At 44.6% G+C, this 26122-nt stretch overlaps 1 protein-coding gene across 1 annotated transcript in view; it reads right to left on the bottom strand.

Annotated features, from left to right (window-relative positions):
* Nucleotides 1-26122, bottom strand: part of XDH (xanthine dehydrogenase) — a 73445-nt gene that overhangs the window by 6841 nt on the left and 40482 nt on the right. Inside the window, 14 exon segments of the mRNA XM_045009723.1 lie at nucleotides 1125-1177; nucleotides 2330-2404; nucleotides 4371-4499; nucleotides 6331-6426; nucleotides 7108-7189; nucleotides 10306-10451; nucleotides 10977-11168; nucleotides 13823-13909; nucleotides 14668-14755; nucleotides 16330-16463; nucleotides 18660-18784; nucleotides 20011-20107; nucleotides 23409-23528; nucleotides 24028-24151. Coding sequence (XP_044865658.1) covers nucleotides 1125-1177; nucleotides 2330-2404; nucleotides 4371-4499; nucleotides 6331-6426; nucleotides 7108-7189; nucleotides 10306-10451; nucleotides 10977-11168; nucleotides 13823-13909; nucleotides 14668-14755; nucleotides 16330-16463; nucleotides 18660-18784; nucleotides 20011-20107; nucleotides 23409-23528; nucleotides 24028-24151 — 1548 coding nt within the window.

A 26122-nucleotide genomic window follows, 5' to 3' on the forward strand; every position in this document is an offset into this window, starting at 1 on the left:
TAATGCTCATATACAGTCCCAATCCCAAGAGTCCAATATTAAATACTTTATGCAAGGCATAAATTTGTGCATGTCCTAGAACTAGTTAAATTCTGTGCTGACGTGAAATGGAGCCAGAGAATAAGACTGAGTTGTGGAGCGATTCATTTTTTTGAAGTAGTTCACAGCAAATCCTGTGTTATGCAGCTGTGACCGTTTATGTAAATACTGGTGTTTTGTCAAACACCAAGGAAGCCACGTGGCTCGGAGACAAATGCATTTCAAAGATGCAATGGAAGCTGGTCACATCATACATAGTATCTATTCTCAATATCAAGTTTAATGTTTTGTGATGATTCCTATGCCTTTTATAATGATGGGGTTGGGTTTGCCTCTGACATTAAGGCTGATTGATGGGAGAAATGTTTCATTTTAGAGCTACACAAGAACCAACATAAAAAAGAAAAACTGTGTTTTTAAAATGTGAGAATGAAATTGAAAAACAATGGAAACAGCTCAAGCACTGGAGGCCAGAATGTGGCTTTATTTAATTGACTGCCTCATCTAGTACCATTCTGAAAGCAACAATGATCCTTTTGGAGGTTTTCCTAAGGGGCAAATTGTGATCCCTTCTCCATTGGGCATGGAAAATCTAAAAGGCAGATTCAGCCTTTTTCTGATCTTAAGGGAAGGCAGAAAGCTGTGAGCCAATTGCCTTGCAGACCCCTGGGTCAGATTCACTTACATCTCTTTAAATCTGAACTAACTCCACGGAAGTCAACAGAGTTACTTCAGGTTTATAATAATGAAAATGAGATCTGAATGTGGCCCCACACTTGTCTCAGAGCTGTGCTCCACCAATGACTCATCTTCCCTAGCTCAGGAGTTTGCTTGAGAGTAGAGGTGTGGCTGGTGGATGGGCTGCTACAAGCATCCCTCAGCTGACTCTCGCCATGTAGGCCAGGACGTGCAACTGCTGAGATGCCTACTGCAGCCTTCACCAGCCATAATAGCTGCAGAACAGCTTCATGACCTGAGAGGAGAGTAATTATCCACACAGTGATCATCATGGAACGCTCCTGCACATAGACTATGTGACTAAGCAAAAGTATTACTGCACTACCCCAGCTTTAATACTCACTCACCTATAAAATCCTGTGGCTGACAGGCTAACACAGTTAACATAGGCTGCTCCCACCTGATAAAGTAAGCAGGTTTTTAAAAAGTTAGTATTAAACTAATTCTTGTACAATAACCTTCTGAGACTGCATTCTGAGGAAGCCCGTGGCCCACATACTCAATAGGGCAGTGTTTCCCAAACTTGGGACACCGCTTGTGTAGGGAAAGTCCATGGCAGGCCGGGCCGGTTTGTTTACCTTCCGCGTCCACAGGTCCGGCCAATCGCGGCTCCCACTGGCTGCGGTTCGCCGCTCCAGGCCAAGGGGAGCTGTTGGAAGCAGCAGCCAGTACGTCCCTCAGCCCACGCTGCTTCCCACAGCTCCCGTTGGCCTGGAGCAGTGAACCGCAGCCATTGGAAGCCGCGATTGGCCGGACCTGCGGACGCGGCAGGTAAACAAACCGGCCCAGCCTGCCGGGGGCTTTCCCTACACAAGCAGTGTCCCAAGTTTGGGAAACACTTTAATAGGGGATGACAGTCACAGTAGAGCAGAGTGAAATATTGATTTTTTGGGAGCCAAACATCCTGCAATTTCTTGATTTTTTCATCTTTCTTGAAAGGTCTGCACAATGGTAAAAATATCCCCAAGCACAGGAGACCTGGAACTTGGAATCTGGCTGGGCAATTAACACATGGAGGTATTTCAACTTCAGTAATCCTTGACAATACAATACAAGGTGTGCCCATTCTTTAGATGTTGGAGTAAGGAAACTACTGTCCCCACTGAGGATGGCTGAAAAGTGTCCTGGAAGTTTCTTACAGAGAAGTCTTATTTTTTTCACAGAATCACTTTGCTGTGAGCAGAGATTTCATTCTCATCAGGACTGCAATATGACCATTGAGATACAATGGAACCATCTGGGATTTTTCTCTTAACTTCATTAGAGATCAGACTTCAGTACGCCCAAATTAGTTATAAGCAGGTTCCTGTGTGAGAAATCTTCCTTATAAAAGCACAAGTGGAAGCTAGATGTCACACCTTTGGAGTTTACCCCTCTCAAGTATCCTCTTCCTCCCAAGCTAAGTTGCTGCTACACTGTCTATCCTAGAGCCTCCTGGAACCTTTCCTACAGGATGAGCAGGGATGGCAGATTTGTCTACATGCTTGATTTACCAACAAAATAATTCTCCGAACAGCCCACATCTAATCGGTACCAGGTATAAACAACTTACCCAGTCCTTCCAGGAGCCTTTGGGGTTTGAACGTTTGAATGTCTCTAGCCTTTCTAAAATAGTCTGACACGCTTTCTAAAAAAGAAAACAAAATAAAGAGCAACACTTTTTAAAGTAGTGTAGTGAGGCGGTGTGGCTTCCCGCCACCCCAGAGCGGGACGAGCCCATCTGGAGTCCGGAGTGGGCGGGGCTAGGGAGCTCAGAGCCCACCTCTCAGAGGGTCAGACGGCGACCCAGACGTATAAAGGCTCACCCTCAGAGCTCACTAGGGAGCCAGCCGCCGGGCAGACCAGATGTCTCCAGCCTAGCCCACGACTGGGAAACCCCCACGGGCCAAGGTGCACGCCAGGACTGGCCTGACTGCCCGGCGCTCACTACCCAGAGGAGTTGCCAGACCTGCCATGCGCCCGTTACCCAGAGGAGTTGCCGGGCCGGCCGCTTGCCCACTACCCCAAGGAACCCATGGCACTGGACCCCTGGAGGACAACACCCTGACCCGGGTACTACCCGAGGGGGAGTCTGGAAGTAGCCCAGGGGCAGCCGACCGTAGTCTGGCTGCAGCACTGCCAGAGCCCATGTCAGTGTGTTGCGGCCAGGAACCCCACTGACTCAGCAGTGAGTTTTCTGCTGCTGCTAGGGCCCCACGCTGGGATGCAGTGGAGTGGGAGGGCCTGCGTCCCCCCTGCCACCCACCTCGCGGGTGGCCGTCTCCCCCTCTCCCAGGCCTTGGAGGCTCGGGCCTACTGTTATTGCTCAGCCCTGCCTGAGGGCCTGAGCTCCTGACTCCGTATTGCCCGGCCATGTCCTAGGGCCTGGGCTTGATACTCTTTGTACTGTTACTGCTCAGCCCTGCCAGAGAGCCTGAGCCCCTGACTCATTGCTGCCCTGCCCTGACCCAGGGCCTGGGTTTATTGCTACTGTTTATACTGCCAGTGCTCAGCTCCTGCCAGACGGCCTGAGCACCTGATTCACTGTTGCCCAGCCCTGACCCAGGGCCTGGGCTTACGGTGCTTATTCCAGTTACCACAAGGGCCGCCAAGAAAGAGGGTCGAGCCCCGGCCAGCACCTCTACAATAGGCCTTGAAAATATGAGCTTATTACACAATTGTTCACAGTTACCCTCTGCCTAAATCAATGTTGTCCTTAGGACACTGACGTATCATTAAATGGACAAGGTTCAGTAACTGGGAGAGCTGATCATAAAGGCATAGTTTGACTGGGAAATAAAAAGATTCTAAAGCTGATTGGTTATGTTTGTGATAAAGGGAGATCCCAGTGATGGCACATGGCCGGGCCAATTCTAAGGGTGGGAAAGCAGGGTGGCCATCCGGGGCACCAGCTTGCAGGGGGCACTGTACTGCAGTGGCCTGCCATTTTGGCTCAGCTCTGATTGGCTGGCTGTGATGATTTTGTTTTGTTTTTTGGCTCAGCCACTGTGGGCAGGGGTGCCAAAAATGTTTTCCATCCTGGCAGGCAAAATGGCTAAGGCCACTCCTGTATAGGGTCTTGTGAGTCATGACACACACTATTGGATGGATTCTAGTTTATAAAGAAAACTTTGCCTATTTTAATCCCAGCTGGCCACTTGAAAATATCTAGCAAGGCGAGCTTGTAGCAACATGGAAATAATTCACCATGCCTTCGTGCAATTCCCTATCCCATGCAGCATGCCTGTAGATTTGATGCCAACTGTAGTCCCCAACCCACCTGCATGTTAACAGTGTACCATGCTTGCAGTTAACGCCACAGACATTACTAGGAAGCTATTTATTTAAATGGCTGCCTTTCTTCAATTTACTAATTGGCAATGGACTGAACATGAGAGTTTCATAAAAACCTTGAAATAAATATGGTTATTCATTATCTGCTGCATCCTAATAACTGTGGCCATCACAAGGAATTATGAGGTATTGCGTGTTTAATATTTCCTTTTCAAGGACATTGGGCATCCCATATCTTTTTAAAGAAACATGTAGACAGCATGTTTTTCTGTTCTGGAGCCCTCGCCTAGATAGAGGTTTGAGTTACTCAGTTGCCTTACAAGGACAGCCATCCCATTGATGTCTGCGCTGACAGAAGCGGCTGTTGCAGAGGTATTTGGAACTGTATTAGTGCTGGTCTCACTGATGTGAATGCTGGTGGTTGGGATTCCCAGAGTTTTGCTGGCAACCTGCAAAGCAACAAAAAATGACTGTCTCATGTACATATTTGTGAGGCATGCCTTTCCCTATCCACAATATCCATGCTGCAACCTTCTCTTCTCTCCCATCCCAAATTTCACCTATTTTGGTTGTTTAGTTGCTGGAGTTAGCTCCAGGTTTGTCATGGTCAAGCCTGAGAATTTGTGTGTTTGTCAAATGTCCTTACAAACATTTCATTATTCAGACTTTTTTTTCTCCAGCCCAAGATTCAACAACTGTAGAAGATAGAGAGGAAAAAGTCCCAGTACATCACCTAATCCATCTTCTTGCCAATGCAAGAAGTTTCGTCACATCTAGCTTTAAATGCCCCCAAACAATGAGGGGCATATGCTACCTGTACATATAAAATATGGAGCAATATATGCAGAAAGTGCCCTTTAATTTCTATAGCATTTATTGCAGTTACTGTTTCTGTAACCTTCCAGAATTTACACCCACCCTGGGTATGGGCACTCCTGAGCTCTTACTGCAATTTTCCATTGGCACTGCAAATTTCAAACTCAAAAACATTACGATCTACTTGGCACTCTAACTGTTTAAATGAGCTATTGTGCAAAAGCTTCTGGTTATCAGAAGATGATGCTTGCTGCAATACTGTCCTGTATGAATAGGTCACAATGACTTCCAGATAACTGGCTCTATATATGTCATGTAGCATCACAGACCAGGTTATGGGAAATCATGGTGAGAAGGAGGGATGGAGGAGCCCAAGTTTGGGGTAAAAGATTTCTAAACATCTCTCTCTTTGACGTGAAATAAAACCTTAACATGTTCTATGAGTCTTAGGGTGAAATCTTGGCTCCTCTGAAGTCCATGAGAGTTTTGTCATTGACTTCAATGGAGAGAGGATTTCACCCACAGAATTCTAGAACCCATTAAGTTCTAAAATGTTCTGAATTATGGGTTTCAGATTCCCCCATCTCTACCAAAGCCTTTTAAAGATAATTAAGCCAGATTTTAATTTTGCTTATCCCAATGTAAATCTAGAGCAGGGATCAGCAACCTTTGGCATGTGGCCCATCAGGGAAAGCTGCTGGTGGGCCGAGACGGTTTGTTTACCTGCAGTGTCCACAGGTTCAGCTGATCGCAGCTCCCACTGGCGGTAGGTTGCCATTCCAGGCCAATGGGGGCTGTGGGAAGCGGCGGCCAGCAAATCTCTGGACCCGCAGCCCCCATTGGCCAGGAACGGTAACCCGTGGCCAGTAGGAGCTGCGATCGGTCGAACCTGCGGATGCTGCAGGTAAACAAACCATACTGCCTGCGGCTTTGCCTGACAGACCGCGTGCCAAAGGTTGCCGATCCCTGATCTAGAGTAACTCCATCAACATCAGTGGAATTCCTCCAAATTCACACTGCCGTGAAATCAACATCTATCTTCATTAAAAGTTTAACAAGATATGTCAAAATACAAAAGACAAAGAGAAATATTAGTTTAAATATCATGTGAAAATTACAGTTTTATAGGATCAAAAAGAAAAGATGTAGCTTCTTCTGGCAATAAAGAGTACAGCTTTATTCATACTGCATAGTCTGCCCAGCTACATTAAACTGAACATATTATTGTAAACCAATGTGTATAGATAATGCAGATTATAATCTTCACTTCCCATTACAACACCATTTTAGAAATCTAGCATTGGTGCTGATGCAATGAGGGTGATTATTAGAGTTTAGGTCCCTATGTAAACCTACAAGCCATTACAGCAGCTCCCTTCTGCCTGTTGAAAGAATATTAGGGAAGTGAGATTGGAATTTGTTTTAAAAGAGGTCTCATGCTAATGGGTCTAAACTCATCATTACCTGGATCATCTTGGTGTGAAGTCCTTGACCCATCTCAGCCCCACCATGTGTAAGCAGCACTGAACCATCTGTATACACATGTACCAGAGCCCCAGCCTGCAACATGGGTTATTAAAAAGATAAAGGGTCACCATAAATGAGCTAGTAAATTACCTGGCAGATTTCAGTTCCAGAGCACACAAATAAAAGCAGACTTTGGGACTAGCCTAAAGAGGCAAATCTGGTGTAGAAGCTACCAGAGTCAAACTCAGGGGGATCATGCTCCTCTTTGGTATAACTCTCTGAGGCCAACGGTGTTCAGACTCACAATGAATTTGGCCCACGATCATCAGTATAACTAGGTTCAAATTACAGAATCAAAACATCAGCCACAGTTTTCAGCTATGGGAGCTGGATGAGCCAAAATGAACCTGCTGTTAGTTACTTGTGAAATAGAGGAGCACCCTCTCATCCAAACCTGACAGCGTCACCCAAAACCCAGCTAGCCCAAGATGTGTATGGACAATAACGATTACTGAATTTCAACAAAGCCAGCATGCTTAACACTGCTATTATTTTTTAAGAGATTGGGGTGGGGGAGCATGAAACTGGCTGTGCCGTAGGGTCTTCTGGACATATTTAAACCAGTAACTGTGGTGTATAATGTCTGCATTGGTTTTGAAAGAGTCATGTCATTTATCCAGTGGGGACTTTCAGAGAAGGATACAGAAGGAGAACCTGGACTGGTGAGCATAACATCTAGTTAATCTCCTGCAAAGTTTAATGAGACTTGCGGACCTGATTCAAAAATGAAAGAGTGAAGCTGATCCCAAACTTCGTAGGAATAATGGCTATCCCCCTCTTCTTCCAGCGATTTTGTCTGAAAGAACAAAGCACCGTTAGTGCTCCTTCAGCTCTCTTCTGTCAGGCTTTCATCCTAAGTAGGACATTGTGCTTTCCTCTAATTCAGTAAAGACAAATACAATCTACTACAGTTAGGAAGGAAAAAAATCAAATGCACAACTACAAAATGGGAAATAATTGGTGAGGCAATAGTACTGCTGAAAAAACTCTGGGGGTTACAGTGGGTCACAAATTTAATATGAGTCACCAACGTGATGCAATTGGGAAAAAGGCTGATATTCTGGGCTATATTAACAGGATGGTTGTACGATGGGTTGCCAGGCATCCGGTTTTGGACTAGAACACTCGGGAAAAAGGGATCCTGGCGGGCGGCTCGAGTCAGCACGAGGAACCACGGCCAATGGGAGCTGCAGGGGTGGCACTTGTGGGTGCGGGCAGCGTGCAGAGCCTCCTGGCCCCTCAGCCTAGGGGCTGCAGGGACATGCCGGCCGCTTCTGGAAGCTGCACGGAGCCAGAGCAGGCAGGGAGCCTGCCTTAGCCCTGCTGTGCTGCCGACTGGGAGCTGCCTGAGGTAAGAGCTGCCTGGCAGGAGCCTGTGCCCTGAACCCCTTCCACACCCCAACCCCCTGCCCCAGCCCTGCATCCCCTCCTGCACCCTAACTCCCTCCCAGAGCCTGCACCCTTGCCCCAGCCCTGAGCCCCGTCCTGCACCCCAAACCCCTCATCCACAGCCCCACCACAGAGCCTGCACCCCCAGAGAAAGCCCTCACCCGCTCCGGCACCCCAACATCCTGCTCCAGGCCAGAGCCCCCTCCTGCACCCTGAACCCCTCATTTCTGGCCCCACCCCAGAGACCGCACCCCCAGCAGGAGCTCTCACCCCTCCCACACCCCAAACCCCTGACCCAGCCCAGTGAAAATGAGTGAGGGTGGGGGAGAGCAAGTGACAGCGGGAAGGAGGATGGACTGAATGGGGGCAGGGCCTCTGAGAAGGGGCATGGCAGGGCCTCGAGAAGGGACGGGATGGGGTGTTTGGTTTTGTGTGATTCGAAAGTTGACAACCCTAGTCATATGCAAGTCACAGGAGCTTATTGTCCCATTCTAGGCAACACTGGTGAGGCCTCATCCTCGAGTATTATGTCCAGTTTGGAGCACCACACTTTAAGAAAGATGTGGGCAAATTTTGTTTTTAAAAAGAGCTCTGGCTGTCAGCCCTGGGTGACTGGGGCTCATGCAGAAGGGCCGTGCACACCCGGGAGATGGGGATAAAGGGGACAGATGGAGCTCCACCCCCCGGACTGGAGCTCTCCTTCCCACCCCTCAATCCCTCACCAGGAGGAAGTCCAGGCTTGGGATCAGACTCTCTTTCCCCTCACCAGGAGGCAGCAGGGCTCTGGCTGTCAGCCCCAGGGTGGCAGCAGCAGTGCAGAAGTAAGGGTGGCAATGGGGCGCTAAGTCTGTTGTGAAAAGTGATGACAAATATCACTTTTCACATTGCTTATGCGTGGCTGCACCCTTACCTCTAAGTCTGCTGTGAGAGTGATATTGACAAATCCATATTGCCACCCTTACTTCTGTACCGCTGCTGGCGTGCCACAGCCTTCAGAGCTGAGCACTCAGCCAGCAGCCGCTGCTCACCACTCTGCCTTTAGAGCTGGGTTGCTGTATATGTCCTTGGCGGGGGCAGGGCACATAAACTACTACAGACACAAAGAAGGGAGGCCCGATCAACTAAGATTGAGAACCATTGGTTTAGATATTAGGAAAAGCTTTCTAAGTCTTAAGCTAGTTAAGTACTGGAATAGGTTACCCAGGGAGGTTGTGAAATCCCCGTCATGGGAGGTTTTTAAGAACAGGTTAGACAAACATCTGTCAGAGATACCCTACATATACTTAATGCAGCCTCAATGCCGGGGGATGGGCTAGATGACCTCTCAAGGTCGGCTGTGACAATTGGTCTATAACTTTAGCTTGCTTATACATTTACCATGGAAAGTGGGTCAAGTTATTTTCAAGAAGGAATATTACAAACAGATGCAAAAGAACCAGACAGAGACTAAATTAGTCCAAACAAAAAGCCACATTGATATAATCCGAGGGCTGTTGAAATTATGCTTGTTAAAAAACAAATGATGTGGAGCCACAAGTTAATGAACCAAAATTAGTGCGTCAAATATTAGGCCTAATGGGTGGACAAAATAATAAGGGGACGGGCTGTTCCACCCATTACACCCTTTATGGGTCCTTAAAGGAAAAGACTTTGGTGGGGGAGGAAGAAAATACAGAAAGAGCAGATGGAGAGGAAGATCTGCTAGAAGCTACTGAGGTGAGTTTCACCATCCTATCTGCCACCCCCACTATCTCCTTCACCATCCTAATCCTGAGGGATGTCCTGACCATATCAGGCCAGAGACAGAGAGAGCCAAATAGCATTGCCACCTCTACCGGCACCATCTGAATCCCAACCACCAACTGGGACGAAATAGGATCAGGCTTTAACAGCAGCATCAACAACAGCCCATCTCATCTACCTTCTCTTTCCCCAAAAGGATAATTACCCTCTTTGATACCATCTAAGAGATTGTCAGACAATCCTAAACACTCTCTCCAGCTAAAAGGAAAGGGAACAAGGGATGTTGTTAACATGAATGCCTTATTTAATACTTCACATTTTACATGTCTTAACTGTTTCTCCTTCTTTTCTGTATCTAATACAGGGTTAATATAAGATTTTTAATGGTGTGCTCTCCATAGTACTAAGCAGCCTCATGTCTTTATATCCCAAACCCCTAACTTTGTTTAACACTGTTTAATGTTGGACACTGGCATGGTTACATTAACACCTGGGGCCCATTTATTTCATCTAACTCAATATAACAGGCCCATTGCAGCCCTATCTTTCTAGGATACTAATGTAAAGCATTAGGCCAAATTAACCCCTGGTGCAAGTCAATAGGATGACCTTGATTCACTATAGTACTAAGGGTCCTTCCCACAATGGGACTGAAGAGACTTCAAGAAAAGAAAAGGGGGAAAAAAGTCACATCTTTACCACATGACTTTGACTCTAAATCACCCAGGTTACTGATTGGACTTTAGTGCCTGTTATCTCGGCAGAGAGTACAACACCTACCTATTGAATTCATCAATGATTTTCCTTCTGTGGTAATAATCTGAGTTCATTAGACACTCTTCCCAGCATCTCCGCAAAGTGAACTCTTCAAGCTTTTGGTTAAAATGGGTCAGGTCTCCTTCATTGTAAAGATTCAGCTTTCGCACCTTCCCAAAGAAAGAAACATTGATAGGGCTCATTAAGAATAATGAAATCAGTGCTTTAGTCCAAGTCTTTTTATTGAATAATATCAAGAACAAATTGGACTTTAATTGTTCCTCCTCCTTTTCTGGCTCCACTGAACAATATGTTGAAAGTCCATGATTCGTTCATGAGAAAACCTGGTGACAAGAATTTAGAGTGGGATTTTCAAGAAAGCCTAAGGGATATAGGAACTCAAATTCCTTTTGGTGGGATTTGGGTACCTAATTTCCTTAGGTCCCTTTGAAAATCCAAGCCATAAAGCTGATGTTACAGAATGAGACACAACTGAAATGACAAAGGAAATTCAGTGAGGCAGAAGATAATGATCCAGATTGCAATTTGGCCTATTGACTTCAATGGGCACATAACTGGGACCCATGGCAAAAACAAACAGAGATTTCCGGTGCTTAATATCTAGTTGTAATTGTGTGTCAAATTCCCAAGACTTAGCTAAAATGCTGCACTGTACTGTTTCAACTGATTTGTACCTGCTCTGCTGGCAGACCACACGTCAGGATAACGTCACTCATCCAGCACTCAGTGACCATCATTCCCTGGGGACCTCCAAAGCCACGAAGTGCTGTGTTGGCGGGCACGTTAGTCTTGCAAACTGTACCCACACCTTTGACGTTGGGAATGTTGTAAGAGTTATCCAGGTGAAACAAAGCTCTGTCCATCACCTGATGAAAAACAAATACAAAACGGGGGGGGGGGGGGGAGAGAATCAGTTAACATAAATCCCATGTCATATTTTACACGTCTTGCTAAAGCAGTGATATGATTCAATAAGGCAGCAAGGGGTAATTTACAAAAGGATGACTGCTTTCAGTGTGAGCCTGGGATGCAAATCACCCCAAAGGAAGGCAGTGAAGGAAGCAAGGCCAGGCTCCAACCTGGACTGCACGGGCACACGGAGTTGGCTGGCCCCAGAAGGAGGAGCTTGCTGCAGCTTCCCAAAAGATAGTGCAGCGTGTACACACACCCTGTGCTCTATGGAGCTCTAGGAGGTGTTGTGACTCCTGGAGCAAAGTCCTTCTGAAAACTCCTCCTGGGATGGTGCTGCCCCACATTGGCCCCTACTCTGGACTGCAGCTAAATGCCACAATCCAGCCCTTATAGAGGCACTATTTGTGAGCCTGACTTTGCCACCCTGACACAGGTTGAGTAGTATGTTACTGAGCAAGTAGCCCTGCTGGCTTCAGTGTGAGTAGGGAAGCATAATCTGGGCCCGTGAGAATGAGGACAACTACATGAGTAAGGGTGGTCAAGTAGTGTTTGCAGGATCAGGTCCCTTCCCTTCCTTTCTGTTTTGTACAGCACCAAGCACACTGCCAGCACTAGGGTGAGGTTTTCAAAAGCACTCAGCATAGGTGCAACTCAGCTCCCACTCAAGTCCAAGAGAGTTCTACCATTAACTTCAACAGGGACTGGTCCTGCTTTTGGGGATTGGTCCTGCTTTGAGCAGGGGGTTGGACTAGATGACCTCCTGAGGTCCCTTCCAACCCTGGTATCTATGATTCTATGAACAGAGTGAGGCCAATGCTGAGCACTTTTAAAAATCCCATCCTAATTTAATAACAAAAGACCCTTAATGGGCAATGAGCTAATCTCTGCGTGAAGGGCCAAAATCCATGTGCTGTTACGTAAAAACCTGATACAGGCTGTGTCAGCAATTTTTACAGGCCCAAAGTCCAGAGTTTGGTCAAGAGGCCAGAGGCCCAGTAAACAGTGGACAATATTAGCTAAGAAAAGCAGAGCAAACAAAAGACAACCTTCCTTTTTACTAAAATAAACTTGGTCTGCAAAATGCCAGATGGGGAGCAATAATTGGTACTTTTATCTGAAGCTGCAAACAGGCCAAAGGAATGAAAGAAGCCCATTATGTTTGTGTCCACTCGTCGGGCAAGAGGAGGTGGCTACTCTCCCCACACATCAACCTTGAGTTTATGGAAGAGGTTCAAACATGTCAATATGAGATATGACATCCTCCGTCCTGCTTCCCACAGATACCATTGCCTGCTTTTAGAAGCTCAAATGAGCAACATGGAAAAACAGTTTCTATTGCCATATACTTTTCAAATATCTTTTTGTTTTAACCCCTAGGTATGTACCTGTTGGACAATCAGAAGGACTACCTCATTCCTATGGAACTGAAATCAGAATGCAACATATATATTTTATACTAATATACTTTATACATTGTTTAAAGAAAAACACCTGTATACTAATTGTATGTTACTTGTTAACCTGAAACCATGGGCGGAGACATTATGTAATCTTTGACTATTGGCTACTGTACTTACCTTGTCTTGCTGCTAGACCTATCCAGCGGCTCGGGACCACCCACCACCTCACTTCCCTCCGCCCATGGAAAATCCATATAATCCTTTGTAATCAATTGTTTGGTAGTGTCTCTTAGCCTAATAAGCAAAGTGACACTCCGCCAGCGCTGTGTGTAATAAACCCACATGCTTGATTCTACACGGTGTCCATTTTGTTCCTTCACTGCGCTCCCATAGAGCATGCCCACCCAGCTCACGATGAGTGCAATGGGAGCGACCCTGATGTAATCCAGGGCAAAATGGGTCCCACATACAAAATGCAGGTCACTCTAAGAACCTGACTCCAAAATTGTGTTTAAAATTGTTGAAAAGCTATTGTAGCCCTAAAATTCCATTATTGTACATTTTTACATTCGTATAATCTAATGCATTTAAACTAGATGTATAGAATAAGTGAATCGTTTTTTTTGCAATATGTTGTTTTACTATTTGTAATAATTGAACAGATAAAATCCAAATGTTAGTCCGTGGTTGCAGAGTGCTTTGAAAATATAAAGCACCGTATAAGCACTAAGTAGTACTATCAATATCAAATAAAGACATGCCTGGTCATTTATTTCATTATATAGTAACTATGACTGTAGGAACTACATTGTTATACTGATGATACAGTATCCATATTGCACTGTGCAAAAAAATCTACTGCCGCCGCCATTTGTGTTATAAAGTACACTTTCCTGAAGTCTCTTGCACAGTCTGAATTCTTACAGCCATAGTGAGGATTGTGTACCATGTGCTATGGCAGTCTCTGCTGGAGCTGGCTCAGACAGCAGTTATTGGTACTGCAGAATGGGCACATTCTGTCTTCAGTTACAATGGAGAACAAAATGAGTGAGTGTTGCTGGGGACAGCTGAAAATGAATGCAACTCTGAAATGAAATGTGACAGGCCTCAATCTCTAACATGTAGAAACACTGAGACAAGCGTCTTTCCCAACATTTCTGTCAGGTCGGTTTCTCTAGTTAACAGCCAGGACATTTTTTCCTACTTACGGGCACAGAAAGGTCTTCAGAGTTGCCCCCGTTGCTGTAGTATGACACCTTCAAACTATTGATTTTACCATTCTTCATGAAGCCGACCTGTGTAAAAACAGTCCCTTCAGGTTTATCCTCGCTAGTTGCTTAAGACCGTACAACCCTTCCTACTGACATCTTGACAAGAAGATCTCACTCCTCAGGTAAAGAAGACAAAATGTCATAGCAACAACTTTGTTCCAAAAAAAACCCCAACCCTGAATGGCCCTCATGTTGATAAAAGGTGGCAGCTTGTCAGGCCTGGTGGGTGATGTCTTCTGCTTAGTCACAGAACAACTACATCATAGACAGTACCACTGGAGGCTTCTCTCACAAAGGGCCCCATCAATGAGCCTCAACCTTCCCCCAGAAGAAACACCTCTTGAATGAGTGTCATTCATTCATGGTGGCCAAACCCTCTTTTTTTCCCCAAAAAGAAAAGTCAAATATAAAAAGAAGCTCAGTGGGGTTTTGAGAAGACATGAGGTAACAGAACTTTACATCAGTGAACACTAACAAATTCATGGCCAGCTAAAGAGTGTTACATTTGTCAATATGCCACATGCTGTGGTTGCAGTGGAGACAGGACTTAGATACTTCTGCTCCAAAAGCTCAGACACTTCCTTTTTGAGCTAAAAGAGAATCTCAGTTAGGTGTCAGTAGAGTAGGGAATATGACCCAGGTGAGCCTCTCTGACTCTATCCAGTACAGGTCAGTGACATACACACTAGCTAGTTCATTACAATACCTCACTACTCAATTACACTCGTTAACATGACATTATCTAGATAACAGATGTATATTTCTTCACAATATCTGTGTACCTTATAGATTCCCAAAAAGGAGTGTCTCCCACCAGTAATCAGCATATCCTCATCTCGATCCAGCATGCATCGTACGGGGTGACCAGTCCTGTTAAAGGATACATTGATCATGCTGAGATCATGTTGAGTCTGAAACTTGCTACCTTCTTGGCACAAGGAATGACTTCTCTCTTTTTGTAAGATTTTTCATTACAACTAAGCTGCAGATTGGCAGTGGCTGCATGAGCTAGGAAGTAAATCACCTGGATTATTCTCTTTCCTCTCAAGCAATTAGCATTATTGATGGGCAGGAGAGGCTAAGATCTTTCTTCTTATAAGGTGGGATTTCATGTTTTATATTCCTGCAACAGTGCCTAGATATCAGGGCTTCTTAGAAACATGAGTACTAATCATTAAGTAGTTCATCATTAATTAACATCCTCTAGCCAACTTAATTATGTAATGGTGCTAAGAGCAACTAGGCTTCTGTTTGACAGCCTGGCTTTAGCTGTTTAGTTATTTAAGTGAGTTTACATTTCATCCCTTAGGAGGAAGAGTTGTTCTTCCTTGTCTAATGAGCCTTCTGCCTTTCTTCTGCTTTTTCTGAGGTTTCAGAGCAGAAATGTCCAGGGATATGAAATACTTTATGTGGCTTACAGAGGACAGAGGAAGAACAAATAAATTGTATTACTGATTCCTCAGAAAAGGCAAGAGACGTTTCTCCACCACAGCAACTAATCCCAGTGGACTCCATCAAAGTTACTGCTGCAGCACAGGCAGTATCCTTGGCAGAATGCATCCAGCTTTATGACGGGCTGCACGCACATCTCTCACTTCAAAGTACATATTCAGTTACAAAAATGGAAACTGTACAATTAGAGATGGGCCCCCATCAAAGCTCCAGAAACAAAAACCTTAAATTTTGGGTTTGTTTGAAATCCTGATCCAAATTTTACAAATGGCCATGCTCTTTATGATGGTGTGAACCAAAACCCCAGATCCAAACACCCCCGAATTTGGAAGCATTTGACATTCAGGTTCAGTATTCTGTAGGTTGGGCCCATCTCTAGGTACAGTCAAAAGGCCAGAGGGTACACGGAAAGAGCAGGCAGAGAGACACCAGTGGCGGTGTGGGGATAGTAATAACAGCAAGGATTAGAGTGGGAACTAGTTGTCATATCCCTGTCAGTACACAGTGTAGCTGAGGTAAGGTTTGTGCTGGGTTCTGAAAGCGGCTGGGGAATCAGGGAAGTGAAAGAAGGGGACCAAGCATTTCAGATATAGTAGCTATATGGAAACACAGAAGGATCAACAACGTGGCTTTATTTCCTTCAGGTTCCCCCAGTTGATGTTAGAGATGGCTGTCATCCTGCTGCTCTGCCCACCCTATTCACATGCATTAACAAACCATTCAAGGGCTGCATCTGCTTGAAAGCCATTTAAACTCCCCTTTCCAGCTGAGGATCCCATCAGTGACCTACCCCAGGGATTCTCAACCCTGTTAAAAGCCTTTGGGAGTAAGAAGCTGAGAAAGATTCTGGTCCAGGAAGCAAGTGTTTAAGCACCAGTCCTGAATCACAAGCACGCCGACCTCCCTCATCTTGTTAAAAAGGACAATGGATGCGACTCCTGGGTCTATGCAATAGGTGATAAAGGAGCCCACCTCTCAACAGCAAAACTTACTTGAATGCAGCCACAGCTACTGCTGTTGACACAAGAGTACTTCTGGACTCCTTGCCTCCAAACCCTCCTCCCATTCTCTTCACTCGAACTAAAATTCGATTCGCTGGGACCCCTAATGCACTAGCAACACACTCCTAAAGGGAAAAGGAAATAGGTTAATCCTCCCACCCTTTGTCTTGTCTGCTTAGATTGTGAGATCTTCCATGGCAGGGCCTCTCTCTCACTATATGTTTGTGTATTATCTAGCACAGTAGGGCTCTGACCTTGGTTGGGGCCTCTGGGGATTATAAATGAGCTGCTTCCCCCACTCAGCCTGAAGCCTGGTATCACGTGGAAACACGACAAAATGTGTGATGGAAAACGTGGCCAGAAGGTCTTTATGTTTTGCTTCTCAGACACATTTTGGATGAATCCCCAGTACTGGCTGGAAGTTTTGCAGGGTGACGGCAGCAAGAGGTGCCTGCATTTCTGCAGTGTGCTGGTGTCCCTGATCCAGAAACCCAGCAGCAAACACCGAAACCGGGCCCCTCACTTCTCCATAGGGTTTTCCATCTTCAAAGTGGGTAGAAATCTGGACTGTGGTGGAATAAATGGGTTGCTCTGCCCAGCGTAAGAAACTTCCTAACCCTCCGAACCAAGTGAGAGCTCTGCAGATCCTCAGAGTTACATATCCTGCAAAGCCCAACGGTCTCTGTGTTCTCACCTCCCTGTCTGCATGTGGCTCCCATTCATCCAAGAATCTTCTCTTGAATCGGCGGGGTTGGGCCCCTTCAGACACAGCTTTCCTTGAGCTTTTCATCAAGCTCAGGATGTGATCTGTGTTTGCATAGTCTTTGTCAGACTGCAGGGCTGTAAAGGAGCTCCTGCTACCCCAGTGTGCACTGGGCTTCACCATGCCCAGCTGTGTGTGTGTTTGTCTGTGTGCGCACACACGCGTGTGTGCACCAGGGCTGAGGGAAGGGCTAGAAGCCTCCTGAGCAGAGGCTGGATACGGAGTCCTTCTCAGGCTACCACCCATAATGGCAAAATCACCCCACAGTTTGAGATAGGCCCAAAATCTGAAGCATGAGGTTTAATATCCCTTCCAAAAGTTTTACCATAATTAATAATAACTATGGATATTCCCAATAGCCATATAAAAGTCCAGTCTCTTTTTGGAGTGATTGTAGAGCTCATTGGAAGTACATTATTGGCCTTCCGTCTTCAAGGCTTTAATTTATCCACAAGAATACAAAAGCACAGGCAGAGCCAGTGCTAGCTCCCCTGCATTTCCCTGCTTGGTCTGAAGTAGGGTGACCAGATGTCCCAATTTTATAGGGACAGTCCCGATATTTGGGACTTTGTCTTATGTAGATGCCTATTACTCCTCATCCCCTGTCCCGATTTTTCACACTTGCTGTCTGCTCATCCTATTCTGAAGGGATCACCCCTAGAGAGGAAAGGGTCATTCCAGTTAATTGGGTTTTATACCACCCCCCTCTCTATAGTGCAATTCAGCCTCTGTGCCCATTCAATCCTTGGCCTCTCTGCTGAGATAGTCAACAACTAATGCAGGGGTGGGCAAACTTTTTGGCCTGAGGGCCACATCGGGGTATGAAAATTGTATGGTGAGCCATGAATGCTCACAAAACTGGGGGTAGGGTATTGGAGGGGGCAGGGGCTCCAGCTGGGGGTGCGGGCTCTGGGGTAGGGCTGGAGATGAGGGGTTTGGGGATACAGGAGGGGGCTCCAGGCTGGGACCAATAGGTTCAGAGGGCAGGAGGGGGATCAGGGATGGGGCAGGCTGTTGGGGCACTGGGGGGGGGAGAGGGGAGGGCTCTGGCTGGGGGTACGGGCTTGGGGTACAAGAGGTGGCTCTGAGCTGGGACTGAGGGGTTTGGAGGGTGGTAGGGGGATCAGGGATGTGGCAGGGGGTGCAGGCTCCAGGCAGCACTTACCGCAAGCAGCTCCTGGAAGTATGTCCCCCCTTCGGCTCCAAAACGCAACAAACCCATGACCCTGCTCCCCAGCGGGAGTTGAGGGCCAGATCAAAAGGTGTGATGGGCCAGTTGTGGCACACGGGCCATAGTTTGCTCACCCCTGGATGAGTGCGAGCTAAAATGGAAGGGTTTTTTGCAACATGAACACTTGCCACCAGGAACTGGATTGCCACTGATGACCTAAATGTAAAAGACTTTATAGCCTAGTCCCATCTCTCTGAGCCTGCTTTCTATTTTCACACAAGAGAAATCTAGCATCTATTGCAGATGAACAGTTTATCCCAGTCTAATAGAAGTGATCTTCGCAGCACCAAATTCAACATGGACAGCTGGGTGAATAAAAGAAGTTACCTGTGTCTTGGTAGTATTCTGGGTGGACACAAACAGTTCCATCTCTCCATCTTCACCTTTAGGCACGGCAATGGCGCAGTTAGTCTCCAGATAAAAGTGTTCCTGCCCACCAATGTATATTTCCCCTACAGAACCAATGAAAAGGTGTGAAGAAACATGCAGGCTCTGCTGGACAGGACAGTAGGAGACTGTATAAAGCCCAGGAGCTGACAGCAGAATGGGGCTGCAGGGAAGTAGTCTGCAGTCAGTCCCTGGGAAAAGGGAGGTGTGCGAGGGGCCAGAGATAGGTAGCCTACAGTTCCTCCCTGGGAGTAGGGAGTTTGGGCTGCCAAACCCAGAGAAGGAGGAGAGCCAGAAAGGTAGGAGAGGCCCAGGGGAAAGGCAGCAAGGTATAGGATATCAGCAACCAAGCTCTGCCCTGAGAGGGCCTCAGAGTTGGAACCTGGAGTAGAAGACAGGCCCGAGTTCCCCTGTCAGTCACTGAGGAAGGGGCACACACCAGATGGCGGAGAGCAGACTGCCTGGGCCAGTTTGCCTTGAAAGACTTTGATACACCAGAAGGGGAGGATCAAAGTGACCTGACCGGAAGGCCAAGTCATGAACAGGAAGCTGCAGCTACTGGAGTGAGAGGGGCAACAGGATGAGAGAAGAAGATGGGCGGAAAGACCGCCAGAGGAGGGTGCAGCACCTGGATGGAGCTAATCCCCAGAGCAGCCAGGAGGAGGTGCCCTAGTGGTGAGTGCACCCTGCGACACCAGGCCAATATATAATATTAATAAATTACTACAAGACAGCTCCGTATTTGTCACAAGACCTAAAGCCAAAAGTCATTGGGGAAAACTTTCAAAAGGGACTATGCCCCCATTTTCAAAAGGAATTGAGGCACTTAGAAGCTTAAACCCATTGATTTTCAAGAAGACACAGGCTTCAGAGGCCTTATCGACATGGAGAAACAGACTGAAATAAACTGTTCCGGAATAGCTCCTTGTGTGAGCACTCTGTTTCTGAATAAAAGTTGCTAAGTGGAGTAATTAATTAGCCTATAGTTAAGTGACTTTTATTCCAGAATAGTGTTCACGCAGGGATCTATTCCAGTCAATTTCTCCATGTGAATGAAGCCAATGTGTCTAAGTTACTTTAGAAAATTTGACATAGGAACTTTAAAAAGTTTTACCCATTGTCTATTTACACAGTTAATGAAACCTTGTACCCAATTCAACAAACCTTATTCACATGATAAATCTTACTCATTCAATTGCTTCTCTTGATTTCAATGGGATTTCTCATGTGAAGGTTGCCGGACAAGGAGCTGTATCTGTTCGAAAAAGAGAGTTGATATCTTTGTGCTCACCTTTCACAACATAATCGGATTCTTCAAATCCTTTCTGGACATTTCCTTTCTCAATCTTCTTTGGAGACTGATAAAAGGATTGTTTCTCAATAGCTTCCTGAGAAAACATAGTGACACATTAAGATTTCATAGAAAGATAGCAAAGAATCCTGTGGCACCTTATAGACTAACAGACGTTTTGCGCATGAGCTTTCGTGGGTGAATACCCACTTCTTCGGATGCAAGTATTCACCCACGAAAGCTCATGCTGCAAAACGTCTGTTAGTCTATAAGGTGCCACAGTATTCTTTGCTGCTTCTACAGAGCCAGACTAACACGGCTACCCCTCTGATACTTGACATAGAAAGATAGTAGATCAAAATATTTCAACTAGTGTGGCATCAGTACTTTTCTCTGATTCAAGAGGAAGTATATGGGACAAAGCCAAGAAAACTGGCTTGAGACTAATTACATTTTTAATTGTAAAGGTCTGTTGATATCTGAGTTAGGGGGGGTCGAAAATTTTCCATCTAAATTGTCTTTGACAGAAAATTGGGGTTTCAACAAAAAATTGTGAGGTGTCTGCTTTCTGTGGAAAATTTTTAGTGTTTTGGCCAAAAATAGGAGTTGTCATTTGCTCATCATGTTGCCATTATTCTCTGTGGGCTGAGATCCCGGCTGGACTACATTTCCTATAATGCACCACAGACAGGGAACCTGTGATGCATATCTTTCCCTCAGCAAGAGAGGGAGACAGTGATGCATTATGAGAGATATAGTCCCACGAGGGATCCCAGCTCATGAAAAGAATAGGGCCACAAGAAGCAAACTCCTATTTTCAGCCTAAATATTGTTTTTGTTTTTTTTTCCAGTGGAAAATTTTCACCAAAATGAAAATGCTTTCATTTTTGTCAAAAATTTCCATTAGGAACAAAAATTTGTTTAGACCAGCTTTAATCTGGGCCCTTCCATGATCTGACATTTTTATACTAAAGGTCACATCAATTATTTGATAGCCTCCAAAAATTAACAGTTTTCAAATACAGTTTGTGAATTCATAAAACTTCCTCATAAAATACTCCAAAAACATGAAGAGCTCCATTCAAGCTCTGTCAATGAAAGATATCTATATATCTATCCACTTTATACCGGTACAGTCAGATAAACCCATTTCATGTTACAAGTCACATGGACATGCAGTATTGACCATTACAAAATTCACTAGAATCCCATGGTAACTTTAAATCCTTAGAATTCTTATAAGTCTTATAAATATTGTGTCTCCTATCCCGGGGTGATTTATGATTCAATATTGCCATTTGCTTGTATCATCAGAAACACATGCAATGGTCACGAATTGTATATACACAGAGTTCTGCTTTGGAAACTAGATGACTGATTGTATTTTCATGGTTTGTTCTCAATGTGTCAATGGAAATGTATAAAGTAAGTTTCAGGGGGCATTTCCCTAATTTCATTAGTCTTAGAAAAGAGGCAAAATGTTCTGCAAAGTCTCACATAGAGTTAATACAGCAATGTCATTAGAGGGCTCAATTTTCCTCTCACACCACTGCAAATTAGGGGTAACCCCAATGAAGTCTCACCAGGTGTGCAATCTGAATCAGACCCAGAATATTGAAAATAAGCCAAATTCTGTGCTGATATACACCTGGTGCAAACCCATTGACTTCACACTGACTGCACTATTTCACAGAACTTGAACCATTGCCTTCACAACATGGTATGTATTGGAGTATTCCTAGAATACTCCAGGAGCTGGCTGAGGAGATATCTGAGCCATTAGCGATTATCTTGGAAAAATCAAGGAAGACAGGAGAGACTCCAGAGGACTAGAAAAGGGCACATACAGTGCCCATCTACAAAAAGGGGAATGAGGGCAAACTGGGGAATTACAGCCCAGTCAGCATAACTTCTGTACCCGGAAAGATCATGGAGAAAATAATTAAGCAATCAATTTGCAAACACCTAGAAGATAATAAGTTGATAAATAACAGTCAGCGTGGATTTATCAAGAGCAGGGTAACAAGCCTTGTGGAATTGCGGGGGAGGGAGCAGTAGATGTGGTAGGTCTTGACTTTACTAAGGCTTTTGACACTGTCTCACATGATTGTCTCATAAACAAACTAGGGAAATACAAAGTGGGTGATAACTGGCTGGAAGACCATTCCCAGAGAGTAGTTATCAGTGGTTGACAGTCAAGCTGGAAGGACATAACAAGTGAGGTCCTGCAGGGCTCAGTTCTGGGTCCGGTTCTGTTCAATATCTTCATCGATGATTTAGATAATGGCATAGAGAGCACACTTATAAAGTTTGTGGATGATCCCAAGGGTTGTAAGTGCTTTGGATGATACGATTAAAATTCAAAATGATCTGGACAAACTGGAGAAATGGTCTGAAGTAAATAGGATGAAATTCAACAAAGACAAATGCAAAGTACTCCACTTAGGAAGGAACAATCAGTTGCACACACATACAAAACGGTAAATGACTGCCTAGGAAGGAGTACTATAGAAAGGGATCTGGGGGTCATAGTGGATCACAAGCTACACATGAGTCAATAGTGCAACATTGTTGCAAAAAAAAAAGCAAACCATCATTCGGGGATGTATTAGGAGGAGTGTTGTAAGCAAGTCACAAGAAGTAATTCTTCCACTTTACTCTGTGCTCATAAGGCCTTAACTGGAGTACTGTCCAGTTCTGGGTGCCACATTTCAGAAAAGATGTAGACAAATTAGAGAAAGTCCAGAGAAGAGCAACAAAATTATTAAAGGTCTAGAAAACATGACCTATGAGGAAAGATTGAAAAAAAATTGGGTTTGTTTAGCCTGGAGAAGAGAAGACTGAGGGGGACATAACAGTTTTCAAGTACATAAAAGGCTGCTACAAGGAAAAGGGAGGAAAATTGTTCTTGTTAATCTTTGAGGATAGGACAAGAAGCAATGTGCTTAAATTGCAACAAGGGAGGTTTAGGTGGGACATTAGGAAAAACTTCCTAACTGTCAAGCTAGTTAAGCATGGGAATAAATTACCTAGGAAGGTTGTGGAATCTCCATCATTGGAGATTTTTAAGAGTAGGTTAGACAAACACCTGTCAGGGATGCTCTAGATAATAGCTTAGTTCTGCCATGAGTGCAGGGAGATGGACTAGATGACCTCTCGAGGCCCCTTCCAGTCCTATGATTCCATTCACAACCAATATAATATCAGAGATTTATTTTGTTTTATTTAGGCTCTTCTACCACACCCATCAGGATAGAGCTATGTCACAAATGCTAAAAACATGAGTGACTTAATACACAACAACAACCCAATTAGCCATATTCAGGAAAACAGGACTGAAGCAGGCATTACGAGGTCTTAGACTGACTAACCATATGATCAAATCTGTGCCATCCTACCTGCATGGTGACAATAGGTGTGAGGACTTCATATTCGATCTTTACAGCTTTAGCAGCTCTTCGGGAATGTTCATGTGTGTCTGCAACCACTCCACCAATGATATGGCCAATACAAGTGACCTATGCATAAAAAGATATTCCAATACTCACCATAATGAATCACTGAGGGGCTCACATTGATTTGCTCAAAAAAATATGTTGCACAAAAAGAAATCAATTAAAACCAGCTTCAAGTATAGTGAGAAATATTCTGATTTTCTCTACACTGGTGTAAATCCAGCTTCATGATTTGTTGCCACCAACCTGGGCCTTAAGAGTCACCCAGACAGGTGGAAGTCAATAAATACTCATATCCCGCTGCATGAAAACATGGCACCTTCTATCATTGGTAACAGAACTGGGTGAGTTTGTGGCAGCTGTCTGCAGTTTAAAGAACATTCAGGGGCAGAAATCCTGGCCCCACCAAAGTTAATGTCAAAACTGGCACTGACATCAACAGAGTCAAGATTTCACTCCACATATTGCAGAGAACTTCCCCAGAAGTAATTAACCCCACAATCTCCTGGCCTTTTATGTTCCATACAGACAACTTTTTTAAAAAGGATAAGAAACTACATACTGTGTTATCTGCAAAAACAGATTCATCATGAGCAATCCCAGTGACATTACTCCCAGGAATATCTGTAGCAGAGACGAAACACACAAAACCAGGGACACTCTGGGCTTCAGTTATATCTATAGAACTAAAGAAGTGAGGAACACAAAAAGCAGAGAATTACTATTTTTCTTGTACATGGCACTATAAATTTGCATGGCATATTAAAGATTCTACAGGGCCTGATTTTCTGCCCTGACTCTCTTGCCCTCTGTCCAGTCATTCACAGGTGTGCAGGGCAGGTGTAGAGTGATGCCAGATCAGAATGGTAACACTTTGTACTCCTTTAGCACAGGTGTAAATGGCTACACAAGGGGCAGGGCAGTGAAGAATCATGCCAATAGAATCCAGGAGTCGGGATGGTCGAACACTCTGGAAGGCTGACTGTCTGGTTGTTGTCAACATTAAGAAATTAGTAGTCCATAACGGAATATATTTAGATCCTTCTACAATATGCTACTCTGAGAGATAAGCATCTCACCCACATGAATTATTAACCAATAAGAGAATGCATAAACAAAATATCTTAGTTAGTTAGATAAATAGATATACAGAGAGAGAGCTCCTTGTATTGGGTTGGCTGGGGCCATTTTTCGGCTCGCTTGTAAACCATTTACACTTGCCTGTAAGTGTGATTACAATTTAAAATCATGTAAACAGTCTGATAAAATGGTTGTTTCAGCGACCACTGACAATGATATTTAGCTAAAACTTTTTTTCTGTAGAATTCTGTTTTCAGCTACAGCCAATCAAAGGTGTTTCAGTCATCAATGAACTCTTAGTACACCAACATTTTCCAGACAAATGCATGCTAAGGAGGATGGAAATATCTATTACTATGGTTAATACAGGAAATAACTATTAAATACTCATGTAGTGGTTTTAATATATTGATTTCAAAGTGCTTTCTAAAAGGTATGTACGCACTATTATCTCTGTTTACGGGGGGGAACTGAAGCACAGAGATGTGGAGTGACTTGCCTAAGTTTACACAAGGAACAGAATCCAGGTTTCTTGACTTCCAGTCTGACTCCCAACCACTGAATTAATCTACTTTTCCAGACAATACTGTAATATACATCTTTCAGATAAAACATAACACTGTTTCGGCCTTCTGATCATTGTGGTTCTTAAAAATCTCATGGATCTTTTTGCAAGAGATGGTTTGTGGTTTGATGTCATGGCCTACTAGCCAGTTATATTTTGCCTACCTAAATTCCCCTCCCAGCTGCTATGTCACACTCCAGGTCTGACTAATAGTGCCAGGACTGATTTCTGTATATAGTTTGTGAAACCTGGGATTCCTCTGGGACAAAAGGTGCAACATAAACATAATAAACAGGTCTATTTATCAACACTGAGATGCAACCCCCTCTGAGGAGAAACATGGCCGATGGTCTGGCTGATGCTTGGGTCCTAAGTGTTCATTTATGATTGATGTGCATTTGACTGGATATGAAAGAAAAGGAAAATCCAAAGACAAAAGATTTCATTAAATGTCTTCATTGGTCACCAAATGAGGTATTTAGCCAAACATTTGTCTTCAGAAGCTGTATATAGACATACCATTAAATGTTTTAAGTGATGGATGGAACAATGACCAAAAAACCCATAGAATAGTTGATTTTTATATAAACTCTTCATAAAAACATATTACAAGAGACATTAGAGCTCACTCTGTAGCATTTTGTGATGTCAACGTGTAATTGGCTGGATTAACAATGGAACCATTTGACATAGAAAGGGCTGTGGTTTGTTTGCCCCGACTGAATGATGTACTGACTTCAGCAAAATAGCTGCAGTATTATCACAGTCTGTTGGTTTAGGTTTCTAAAACTCCCACACAAATTGTGCCCTAAAATAGTAGTTTGTGAAAAGCCAGTAGCTCATCAGGATGCATAAAAAGAACATCTTACATTGTAAAATGGGGAGCCTGAACAATCACACATGAACTCTCATGCAATCAGGAGCTGAAGGCCATGCCATATTTCACTGACCAGTTCATTTTCCTCTATTCAAATATGACCCACAAATGATCTCCAAGCCAGTAATATACAGG

Source organism: Mauremys mutica, chromosome 3 (genome assembly GCF_020497125.1).
Source record: "Mauremys mutica isolate MM-2020 ecotype Southern chromosome 3, ASM2049712v1, whole genome shotgun sequence".
Taxonomy (NCBI): Eukaryota; Metazoa; Chordata; order Testudines; family Geoemydidae; genus Mauremys; species Mauremys mutica.